This window comes from Tiliqua scincoides, chromosome 1 (assembly GCF_035046505.1).
Source record: "Tiliqua scincoides isolate rTilSci1 chromosome 1, rTilSci1.hap2, whole genome shotgun sequence".
Classification (NCBI taxonomy): Eukaryota; Metazoa; Chordata; class Lepidosauria; order Squamata; family Scincidae; genus Tiliqua; species Tiliqua scincoides.
In genome coordinates this window covers 106,016,537-106,029,834 of record NC_089821.1, presented here as the reverse complement: position 1 = coordinate 106,029,834, position 13,298 = coordinate 106,016,537, and the positions used below count along the sequence as shown (strand labels likewise).

The window sequence follows — 13,298 nt, the reverse complement described above, 5'->3', positions numbered from 1 at the left end:
CACCCCTACACATCCTCCTGAATTCTAGCACGTCACGGGTTTAATTTAAAAGCTTGGACTGAATTCACACATGAACAGCTATGTGGTCTCATATGCTATTCAAGAAAAAAATATGCTTCTGTGGTGAAGGAGCAAAAATCACTAGAATCACACTCTGGAACATTGCTTAGATTACATAAACACCACTTCATGAAGTCCCAATTTGTGTGCTGAAAGAAAAACAGCTCAGGTGAATATACTCTGTTGTAAGGCAAATACAAGTCCCTAAAATAATGGTTGATATTTTTATACAGAAAACCGTTATCACCTATTAATCTTTTGTTCTGAAACTGTAACTTAGACCAGGGGTGCCCAAACCCCGGACCAAGGGGCCATTTGCGGCCCTCAGGGACCCCCAATCCGGTCCATGGGGAGTCCTCAGTCTCCAATGAGCCTCTGGCCTTCCAGAGACTTGCTGGAGCCCACACTGGCCGGATGCAATTGCTCTCAGTTTGCTCTGCAATTGCTCTCAACAGACAACTGTTGGCCTCTCGCATGAGCTGCGGCTGAAGGTTTCCTCCTCTGCTTGCTGTTTCATGTCTGTGATGCAGCAGTGGCAGCGAAGGAAAGGCTGGCCTTGCTTTGTGCAAGGCTTTTATAGGCCTTCAGCTATTGCAAGATTTTCATTCATTCATATAAGTTCCATCCCTAATATATTCATTTATGCATATTTATGTAAATTTATTCAATTAAAATGTAAATTAAGTCTTTTTTCCTGGCCCCCGACAGTGTCAGAGAGATAATGTGGCCCTCCTGCTAAAAAGTTTGGAGATCCCTGAAGTAGACTGATAAAGCATGGAAGTTTGCTAAATCTGGTAATGACCCTATTAAATGTGGTATGCAAGACAGCTGACCTTGAATATCTGTATGTTTTAGTGTGGTTTGGTTACTCACCTGCTAACATATTTCCTCAATCCTGGAATCCTACTATTCCACAACTGTGCCGCGCACTGGGGGAGATGCGCTAAAATCGCGATGGTTAGGAATAATACCATCGTGTTATGTACTATTGGATGCGAAATTTACAGCTGAATGCAATGGAAAAAAACCAGAGTAAAATATCTCCTTTTTATCAAGTTACTGGCAAAAAACAAAAAATTGCATGGTGCCCTATGGAAAGTGAAGCAGACATACTGTGCGTTTACTCGTGAGTAGGCAACCTTTCTGTAGTCCGTCAGAAAAGGCAGGCTGAGAGGAATCCAAGGGCACAAGAGTGGTCCTGATCCAATGAATGTAGCCCCCAAAAGCACCTAAAAAGGAGGTCCGTCCCTCCAAGCTGGCAAATGTATTGAGCCCTATGGAAAGCGAAACTAAGCCACACAGTCATATTTACTCATGAGTAAGCAAACATGTCTTGGCTGCTGGGCAAGTCAGGCAAAGGGAAATGTGAGGCCACCAGAATGGTCCTGATCTGATGGTACCGGAGCTCAACAAATGCTCCAGAAGGCAGCACCCCCACAAACAGAATGAAACAGAGGCTTGAAAGGATAAGATGAATTCTTTTCTATTTTAGACTTGTAAAGCCAGGTGGCTCCTGATAGTGATACACTTGAAATATTAGAACTTAAATTTAACTGGGCAGGGTTGAAAATCTTACTGATTCTTTTTTTTGGGAGGGGGGGTGTTATTGCAGGCAGGTTACAGAAAAAATTCACTTGGTAGAACAGGGCTGGCTTCCCCTTATTTATTTGTTTTAAATTTGCTTTATGATGTCATTTCCAGCTGTGACAACACTTCCTGAGGGTCTTGGACAGATTGTTACTCTAAAAAGTGGGCCCTGCTGCTAAAAGTTTGAGAATTGCTCCAATAAGGTGTTTGTAAGTTGATAGCCCGGGGGGGGGGGTGACACCACTAGTGACCAAAATCACAGTTCGGAGGATTACCACCATGTTATATATCAATCAATGCGTAATTTCATGCAGAACCCAATAAAACAAACCGCGTTGAAATATCTTTATTCTATCAAAAGCTACAGCCAAAAATCCAGTGGGGGAGAGATGATGGTAGATCACCACCCCCACCTCCCGGGGTGTTGCTCCGCCCACTGCACGGGGCGATGTGCTGGCCTCCCGCACCAGGTGACCCAAACCCTAGTGACGCCACTGTAAATGGCACAATATAAGATGCTTCTTTTTCCAAGACAAGTCCCACCCGACAAGTACATGTACTAATTTTGCTAAATGAGACACCTCACTTCAAGTAGGCACTGAAGCTGTTTCAAGTAGATATAACTTAATTTAGAATGGGACATTCCAAGTAACTAGAGTGGCCAATGTCAGACACACAGCTGTAGCAATCGAATTTAAATACAGAATTTTAAAACAAATAAGAAAACCAGGTTATAAAAATGTGTTTACCTAATCTTTGTGTCATATTCTATAACAGCGATTTTCAACCTTTTTCATCTCATGGCACACTGAGAAGGCACAAAAATTGTCAAGGCACACTTTCAGTTTTTTGACAATTGACAAGGCACACTGCACTGACAACAGGAGCTCGCATCCCCCAGTGGCCCTAATAATAAATGATCCTCCCCTAAACTCTCGTGGCACCTGCAGACCATCCAAGGCACTCCAGTGTGCCACGCCACAGTGGTTGAAAAAGACTGTTCTATAAGCACAGCCAACTTCATAACAACATTTAGTGTGGCAGATATACTGTTTTACAAAGAACAATTTATGGCTTGAAGCACACTCAAGCCATTTGTGTATATATTTCAAAGCAATTCTATAAAGCTATACATTTACTTGTACCCAAGTATGATAAACATTGTCTAAGCAACCAAATAAATGTCAGTTCATTCCACAGTCTTTATTGTTGTGGAAGAACACAGTCAAACCCAGACATCTCCTTGAACCTTATAAAAGACAAGTCAAATAAATAAATAAAGCTAGTCACCTTCAGCCACCCTTTTTCATTCATGGGGGATGGGACTCTGTTTACACAAACTGAATGCTTGTCACAGATAATTGGTCACAGCAACTTCTGTAGTCTCCAAGGGCCTCAGCAATCCTATAGCTGCAACAACATTCCCATATGAATCTACCCAACCCAGGGGAAGGCTACCATGTGGGTGACATCATCATTAGATATACTACTGGAAGAAACTCATGACAAGCATTTTATATAGTGATGTCCAGCCTGTGGAATTCCTTCCCAGCTGAGATGAGTATCCCTCTGTATTTATTGATGTTTCAAAGGGATGTGAACCCTTTGTGTTTCAGTAAGGCTTCCATGAATGGAGATTTTCTTTCTGCTCCACAAATATTTCTGTTGGCTCCCAATAGTTTTTGCTGCTTTGGTTTTTCCTTCTGTAATGCTACTACATTTATTTTGTATTTACTATTGTTTGCAAATTGCCTTGTGTTTGCAATTATGTTAAATCTGTGAATTTAAATTTAAATCTGTGAATCGCCAGGCCACTTGTAGCAGCTGAAATCTATGAACCAGCAACCCAAGAGAAGCACGATTTTTAAGAAGTCCAAGAAAAAAAAGTAAACTGTGATTCATACAAATACTTTTATATGGATAGACACATATACTCCTTAGATGTTTTTTTTTGTTGTTGTTATTTTAGAATAGCTGTTGCTCCCAACCAGCATAGCATTCAGATCGAGAGTTCTCTGTACAAATCACATTCTGTTAAGGAACAATAATAAATTGCCTTTATTCATTGCTGTATGCCATCCTAATGTACCAAATCATATTTTTACTTTGTGCTCTTCATGAGTGGGGAAAAGCTCACACTTGTATTCAAGGAATAGCTATATATGTATATATGTAATATTTATATCATATTTTAAGGAACATTGGCATTAATTCCAAGTCTTTTGAAGAGTTTGAGCAATGACGTTTTATGGTCAGAGAGACATTCTTCCTGAAACTTCTTTAAGATGCTGCAAAGAAGCAGCACAAGATCCTCCTTGGAGGTCTTATGAAACACAGGAACAGTCAAATTAGGTGGAGGAATAAGCAAGGCAACTTGATTGTCTGAAAACAGAACAGAAGGTGGATACAGGATTGGGAGAAAGCAAGACAATTAGACTAATGTGACTGCTGTACTTTCTACATGGACTCAATTCAGACATGTTTCCAACATCTAAACTACGTTTTGGAGGTTGAGAACATCTAATGGGCTTTTATGCTCTTCCTGTCTTTCCTGGTTTTAACATCAAAGTAAAATACTGTTATTGCAAACTAGGAAAGAATGGGAGAAAGGAATCTGTCTACAAGAGAAAAACCTAAGTTGTTTCAACCTCCAAACCACACAGGTGTGAACTGAGTTTTGATCAAGAAGGTTTTTGTTAAATCCTAAAATCTAACATTGTTGCTAGTCTCAATTAACATGGTGGCTGACTGTTGTGGAGAGGTTGTCTGAAGCCTCTAGTCTTGCAGTATGCATGGCATCTCTCGGCTTCCCACATGACAAGACAAACATACTTATGTTTTCCATGGAATGTTTTATAAAGTCTCTGAAGGATAAGAGATAATCTGTTTCTATTTAAGCTGAACAACTAAAATGAGTATCTTTTAACAGAAGACAGTTACCCAAAAGATCTCCACACCATGCCCCAGTGTATATACAGCCCAATTTGTAAAACACCAGCAGAACTTCCCAGTGAAAACTGATAAATCTACAAATTACTATATTTGAACACAGATCAGCACATATATTTTCAGTATTCATGAGAACATTAGAAATGTCTCTGTACTGTTTTGCACATGTCAGAGGGTCCCAAAATGGGAGCCGGATGTACTGATCTAGTAGGAGATACCTAAAGACCAAGAAAGGAAAAGGAAGAACATTTTTTTTTCCTTTTGGATAAGGAAATTAACACTGGTTCGGACAGAAAAATTCCATTCAGCAATACTTATTTAAGTGGTAAATTGCACTGAAAGTTATTGAAATGGAAACATATTGTGGAAATTTTAAAGCCTAGTCAAAATGAGCTCTAACATTAAGAGTAACTGTTATAACCAATTCTCACTTGTGTAAGTGGTATAAGTGATGGTGCAGGAATTTGAAAACTGACATGGAGCGATAGCAAGGTTGGAGAAACAGAAAAGGGGTTCAGGTACAGAGGCAAACATTTCAGCTAGCTAATGCAGCATCTGAACATTTGACTTTACCTCCACACAGTCAAAGTTCTCATTAACTTTGGATGTATAGTCAACGCGAAACAGTGTTGATAAGTTACCAGCAATGTAGTACAAAAGAATCTTCAGTCCCTTGTAACCAAAGGCAACCTCACTGCAGGAAAAAAAGAAAAAGTTAGAAGAGCTGCCCCATAGTAAAATACTATAAATCAGTGGTTCCCAAACTTTTTAGCACCGGAACCTACTTTTTAAAACGACACTATTTTGGGACCTCCCTAGCTTTACAAAACTTTTTTTCAAGTTTCACTTTACCAGTTGCTCAAGCCTTTGTTTTTTTCCTTTTTACAATGGTGGTGGGGGTCGTCTTCTGGAGCTTGTGTTGAGCTCCATGTTCATCATATCAGGACCATTCTGGTGGCCTTGCACCTCCCTTCAATAAGAGCTGAGGCACATTTTCCTACTTATGAGTGCACATGTTGCTCTGTTTTCATTTTCATAGGGCTGAATAATTTTTTCCTTGTCAGCTATCAGCTTGTTATGTTTTGTAATGCACCAAAAATCGGTCCTGACCCACAGCTTGGGAACCACTGCTATAGGAAATTAACTGCTTCAATACAAAGAGCAATTTAAATAGTTTTGTAACTTTGAGGAGCAACATAAGGATGCCCAAAGACATCCTTAGTATTTTCTTGTAAACCCTTTTAATTTAGCCAATTATAACTTTGAAAACAGTCATTTTATTTTAAACAAGACACAAAACAAAAAACTGATGGGTTGACACATTTATCAACAATGTAAGCAACAGGTAACTCAACTCAAGCCATTTCCGCCAAACACTGCATATACCCAACAGGGATCAAATGGGTACACCTCAGGAGTGGGAAGAAATGGGTTAATATTGTATGGTTACATGATTATTGCCTATCATAGAGCAGAATTGGGTGTCATGGCTAACTCAGCATTCAAAATAGCTACACTCTGCTTTGCAAGAAATGCAAACAGTAGAAAAACACCTAGTTCAAGCTTTGGACTTGTGTTTTTCAAACAATAGCCTATCATACCATGTATCAAATGACTTTGAAGTAGAGTGGCCTCTAAAAAGATTGTGCTGTAGCATTTCAACAGGTATACCAATGCTCTTTGTAATCCAGCCCTTAATATCTTCATTCACTAAACAAGTAGTTGTCATTGTTCAACACTGCTAACCTTCACCAGTATATCAACATAAAAACAGTAACCATAAACCATCCAGCTTAACCTTGAAAGTGAAAAAGCAAACAAGAGGTAAACTAGGCAGAAATACTGTTGTATCCACCTACAGTTGCATTGTATGCTTTGTAGAACTGTAGATATGATTTATAGCCTATTTTTTACTATCGTTATTCATGACAGCAACTGCTATGTACACAATTTTATGAACAAAACAGGACAGCTGCAATACTTTCACAACTGCTAGTTATGGAAATTACCATAAATTTTACATATACAGGTTGAGACTAATTATTCCCGTGGGTTCTGTTGGATGGCAAAAAACACACTATAGCAAATCAATTTTAAAAAGTTTCTTTGCTCCAGTGATTTAAAAACAGCCTTGCCGACCTTTTGACTCTAATATAAGAGTCATTAAGAAGACAATCCATCAACCATTCCTCCTCCAAGAGCTTAGAGAGCTTTACTCAGCCCCTCCCTTCACCAATGCAAAGGGATCACCTTTCTTTCAAGTGCTCAGGGGGAAGGCAGGGGTCCACTGGAGAAAGAAGGATTGGTGGACTGTCAGCCAGCTGCCCTCTCTTTCTCTCTCATTAAGGAGGCTATTGTTAAAGGACTGTTCAGTTTTTAAACTGATTTTAAAGGGGTGCATTTTCCCCTTCTCCAGGGCTCAGCACATTCCTTCTCATTTGCAGGGGCCATTCGTGTTGAGTCAAATCCATGTATAAAAAATCCGTGTATAAATAGGCTGGACCTGTATACCACTAGTTTCAATGCTTCTTTTGTCATAGTTGTGCCCAAGGATAGTCATCTGGAGAAAATCTGTAGCAAAAGGAACAATATAAACTGATCCTTTGGGACCAATGAGCAGCCCAATTCTAACCTGCGCTGGTGCAGTCAGGCCACATGGCCTACACTGTATCAGAGCAGGTTGAAGGTCTCCTTAGGGTAAGGGGCTATTTTCCCTTACCCCAAGTAACACTCCAGCCTGCCAATGGTCACTTGGATCAGCACCAACTAAATCGCTGGAATAAGTCTGAGCAGCCCTACGTAGGGTATTCATGCCCGGGAGGCAGGACAGGATACAGTGGAGGCCTCCTTTGCTGATCCACCCCCATTCTCCCCCCAACAACCTGAAACACAGCCTTGCCACCTCTGTTCTGCCCCTGCCAAGCTGCTCGGTGCTTCTCTTACCTGCAGTGGTGGCCAGGGGTTGGATAAAGCGCTGGTGGAAGCCACTCCACTGGCTCCCAATTAGTTGTAAACATGCTTTACAGCATGTTTGCAACACTCTAGGCCAGTGCAGCAGTTGCTGCGCTGACACAGCCATTGCTTAGGAATACCAGCATAGTAAATCCAGTTTGCCGAAGCACAAAATATAAAATAAACACCTAAATACAAAACTAAATAGGAGACTGGTTGGTTGGCAACCTTCAGTCCTGAAAGACTATGGTATAAGCCTACAGCACCCGGCATTCCCAGGCGGTCTCCCATCCAAGTACTAACCAGGCCTGACCGTGCTTAGCTTCCTACCACAATTAAAAATCTACCCTTGCTTAAAATGCAATGAAATTCATTAATGAATTCCCATTCCCCAACAGGTTTCCACTGAGGCACCTCAACTCTGTAGGCACAATGTGCCCAGAGAACTCAATTTGTCTATTTTCTCTGATTTTAGGTACATTCCCACCGAGCAATATTAAACACCAAAGAGTGTTGGCAGCAAGTTATGTATACCAAGCATTAATGGATGTACAAATAAATTTACTCATAACAGAATGGTAAAATGCTACTATGTTCAATAACAATGTTATCAAGGAAGAGAAGTACTGTAAAATTGGACTAGAGGTTTTATTTGCAGGGCTTGGTTCTTGGATTTTGACCAAGACACTGAACAAATTTAGTTGAAGAGGGTACAAAAGACACTGAAGTACTTAAGCCCAAGCCAGATTTATGGCTACAATGGCATATAAACATTTTTATTATAATTATTCCATAAAACAAAGTAGAATCTGAGAACAGACTTACTGGCTAAAGACTGCAGATAGTTACACAGAGTATGGCAACAAATTATAAGAACAAACAAGTATGTTTATTAGAACAGTTGCACTTACAGATGTTTACAGACACAACTTTCTAAGGTCAGTACAAAATTCAAACTTTAACTTATTGGGGATATTTTCTTGAAATCACTTACTCATCCCCAAAAACTTGATGGGTGAACTCTGGATGAAATGTTGTGCTGTCATCTTCCAAATCCTCTGGGAAACGAACTGATAAGAAAAGTGTTTGATTAAAAGTGCACAGCCAATTGGTCTGCCAGCATATTTTACTTCAATCTAAAGAAATCTACAACAGTATTCTTGTTTTCTTCCATTCCATTATTTTGCCACAATAAGGCTTTTCAGTTATAGACCATTGTAATGTACCCTTCCCCCCATTAGTACAGACATTATACAATTTAGAACATTGACAACAATTTAATAGACAGAACAGGCCCTTCAGAATCTTTGGGGGGGAGGTTTGATACTCATGATTTCCTAAACAGGTTTTCTGTTTTCATCACAACACATCTTTTCCTGACTTCATTAAATCTTAGAGCTGCTTCATACAAGACATTTTCCAACTTTCATGTTAGGACATTCCTCACCAGTGAAGCACTCAAACATCAGTGAAAGATTAAATCATTTAAAGACAAAGATACAAAGACAACTGAATGTATAGTTAAGAACATTCTCAAAATGTGGTGCAGTGCAAGCAATTCTAAGCTTAGGAAGGCTAGTATTAGTAAATTGATGCACAATAGGTACTATTCTCCCAAGATAAACTATTTCACTATAATCTGCAGGTGGCAATTTTGTGATGGATAACCATCTTTGGTGTCTTATCCTGGCTATCAGTTTGTAAAGTAGCACACAATTTTTAACATTTTACATGAGGAATGGAAGATGAGTATAACTTTCTCCGGACCAGAAATTCAAAGCTGAACAGCACCCAGGTCGACACATCTTCAATGGTCCATACCACTTATTCTTTTATAGTAATTCACTACTGATACCAACCACAATGACACCCATTTGGATCATTTTGTGATATGTTCAGGAGCCAATTGTGAGGATGGAGGGTATGTCTTGCAACAGTTTTAAATACTGTTTCTGTTCATGCTCATTTTTGTTCCAGTTGCATATCACAACACTGTAAGATACATAAATTATGGCCAGAAGGCAGTGCACAATCTGAAGTTACTCCTAATGAGAGCTCAAATAAGCATTATACCATTACTGAATTCAAGTGTCACAGCTAACATGTTAAAATCTTACCTAACTTTAGATGAATTGCTTCATTTGTATTGCACTTATATTCAGCCAATTTCTTTTCCATAGCAGAGAGCCCTGGGGGGGGGGGGAGATGAGGGAGACATTTTAAAAATTTCTCTCACCACATTTCAAGAGACTTTCAATTAAAATACTTTTTTGGTTTATCTAAAAAACTTCAATTTGTTCTTTACAGATGAACAAGTACTTTTATGCACAAACTGCTATGTGAACACCAAACAAGGGAGTAGTGACTATATTAGATGCTATGGAACCACAGGAGCCCTATAGGATCCTGCAGTAGGGTCCCAGTACTTACATCAGGCATGCATGTAAACCATCAGCTGCCCTGAAATAAGAATTGTTTTCAGGCAACCAACCAAAGAAGCTTTACACAAGTTATTTCTCTTCTTCTTTTAGGCTCCATAATGACTACAAGCAAATAAGCTAATACAGTTGTTCCCAAACTTCTTATCTTCGCCACCTGCTTCCTTACATGCGGTAGATCCCAGGCTCACCATGACCAGGAAGCTGCGAGGCAATATGGGGCACAAACCGGAAACCACCTTCAGGTTATGCCGACCCATGACCCATGTCATTGGCTGCATCAAGCCACATCATACCACAGAATGCCTTACAGGAAGCTTCTGCAAGGCATTCTGGAGTGCCACGCTGCATCATGTGGCCAATGACAAGGTTAGTGTGACCCAGAAGTGGCTTCCGGTAACAGCGAGCCCACGACCTACCACAAATCGAACCACGACCCATAGTTTGAGAAACTCTGGGCTAATAGAAGATCAATAACTTCCATGAACATTTGCAAGGCTGATATGAAATAGCACAACAGATCCCGCTTGCTTTGCCAGTCACTGAGATTTCACACAACAATCAGCCACTAATGAAACGATCTTGAGCAGCTCAGTTTTACCCACATAGTTCTGCCAAGGGCTACAGACCTTTGAATAAGATTCATAGGCAGTTGTAAATCTTCTGTACAACTTTGCAAATTCATATTTTTTTAAAAACAATAAAGACATGTTAAATATTTTCAGTGGAGTTGTAGCTAAAGGAGTTCCAATAACCTAGTTTATTTTTTAACCACTGGAATGGTAAAATTAGTTTAAATTATAATTCCTTTGTCATATTTTACGTGAGTTAAATATGGGTCAAGTCATTACATAGATGAAGCGTATAAAAATGTTAATTCACACTGCAGTAATGATAAATCAAACCAGAACATGGATTAGCAGCATTCTAAAAGGAGTTTATTACCACAACACAAATTTAATAAGACTCAACAGCCCCAAACACTGCCTACTGACCAAAAATGCACAAACAAAAAACCTGTATGCATGTTCCTCTATTGTTGGGGACCTGCAATCACCCAGTTGGTAGAAACCCACAACTTGCAAGCACTCCAACATCAACCTAGAACACCAGACACCTCTCTCCAGTCTTCTCCAGTTCTATTTTCATTTTCCAGATCTGGAATATTGCAGGAGAATCAAGCAGCTACAAGTTCCACCATTTTCATAACTGTGGTGTGATTCAGCATAAAAACTATTGGGCTGTACCCTACCTCCAGAAAAGCACAAATCTGTTATCAGACACTCTTACCAATAGCCAGAGTGCTGCAGTCTTCAAGGACTCTAGCTCATGGAAAGACCCCTTATGTGGGCATAAACATTCCTTCCATGTGCAGAAAGAGAATCCAATGATAGAATTGTGCACCATTAAAAATTAGGATAGAACTCAATTGATAAAACAGGTTAGAGGAATCACAAGAGCACACGACATGCACATGCCAAGATGCAACAACATCTAACAGGCTAAAAGCCCAATCCTGTGTATGTGTACTCATAAGTCCCATTGAATTCAATAAGGCTTCCTCCAAAGAAAGTGTGCATATGATTGCAGCCTAAGTCTGTAGTCCTATGCATTTACCTAGAATAAGCCCCCCTGAATATTGGGAAACTTACTTCTGAAGAAATGTGTATAGCAGTGTTTCTCAAACTGTGGATCACAACCCACTAGGTGAGTCATGAGCCAATTTCAGGTAGGTCCCCATTCACTTCAATATCTTATTTTTAATATATTAAATTTGATGCTACCATGATATGTGACTGCATTTGGGGAAATGTTACAAACCTGTACTTTTAACAATGATAGTCAATGGGACTTACTCCTGGGTAAGTTTGAGTAGGACTGCAGTCTAGGATTGTCAAAAATTTCCCTGCTTGCTGATATCACTTCTGGCCATGACATCATTTCCAGTGGGTCTTGACAGATTCTCATTCTAAAAAGTGTGTCCCGGTGCTACTGTATATAGGGTGGCACAGTAATTTTAATTTATCATATCACAGGTCTGGAAAATTATTCCTTTCCATCGACATCATACATAGAAGAATTTGCTTAGTCCTTGTCTTATTCTCCAGGATTCTTACAACTTCAAAGTAATTTATAAATATACGTTAGCTTCAAAGAATGTTAAGCAACTATTATCTCCTTTCATTTAGAAAAAGAAAGGCTGCTGCATCTGCCAGTGATTCTTTTGCCTAGCTGCCCTGCTAATTGGGCAAAGAAGCACCTTTCAAAGTGACAGAATCTTATATTTAGCAGGGATAGAGCAACTGTCCCTCTTCATCCCAGCATGCTATCTTTTCCAGTGACTGTTGCCTCTGTTGTGTCTTTTTTTAATTTTCCCGTTCGGGGACATGGGTCTATTTATTGATTTACTGGTGTGCCCCTATATCCATGGGGCATCCATTCCAAGGAGCCCTGCACATATGGAAACCACGGACATGGGTAACCCTGTCTCCGCACACATTCTCATGTGCTAATTAACTTTATTTAAATACTTATGGGACTGAAAACGTTCTTGCTTTACCGGTAACTATAAGCATACAAACGTATAGAGAGGTGCAGCCTGAACTCTTGAAAAGGCTTAATCGAGGTTAACAGGAAGCAGAAGTTAACTGCTTCCTGTTATCCTTATCAAATTTTATCAAGTGTATGCTTATAGTGACCTGTAAAGCAAGAACATTTTCGGTCCCATAAGCATTTAAATAGTTAATTGGCACATGGGGATGTGTGCTGAGGAAGAGAGCACCACAGGATCAGTAGTTTAGAGAGGCACACTCTATGGTTCCAATCCTTGACGTCTACAGAAGTCATAGGGATCAGAATGATCAGATGTCACAACTGTAAAAGAGGACAAGGCACCCAAAATGTAGTATATCCAAGAAAAATGTAGGACATGACAAAATAAGAGCTAAAAACACTTGTGTATTGATTTCATGTGGTTAATACTGTATTTTTAAACTCAGAACTATAATTTATCACATATAATTTGTTAAGTACAAGAAAACTATGCTCTACCTGTTCACAAGGAAAAGAGGACATTTAAGTTCTTTTCCAGGACATGGGGCTAAAAAAAAAAGGACACATCCTGGAAAAAGGAGACATCTGATCACCCTAAATGGGACATTTCTGAGTAGGCATGCACAGGATGGGCTGCTTTCTAGCAGAACAGCTAGTTCAGCAATTTTTATCTCAGGACACACTGACAAGATGCTAAAACTGTCAAGGTACAGTATCTGCTTTTTGATTGACAAGACACACCATGCTGCTGGTGGGGGG

The 13,298-nt window shown here is 39.7% G+C and overlaps 1 protein-coding gene across 1 annotated transcript in view; it reads right to left on the bottom strand.

Moving 5' to 3' along the window:
• The window catches only part of HAT1 (histone acetyltransferase 1), a 34,980-nt gene that overhangs the window by 20,524 nt on the left and 1,158 nt on the right, over positions 1-13,298 (bottom strand). The window contains exons 2-4 of the mRNA XM_066634733.1: positions 9,666-9,737; positions 8,543-8,618; positions 5,170-5,290 (exon numbers count right to left, since the gene is read on the bottom strand). Of these exons, the coding sequence (XP_066490830.1) occupies positions 5,170-5,290; positions 8,543-8,618; positions 9,666-9,737 (269 nt within the window). The remainder of the gene's footprint in view (positions 1-5,169; positions 5,291-8,542; positions 8,619-9,665; positions 9,738-13,298) is intronic.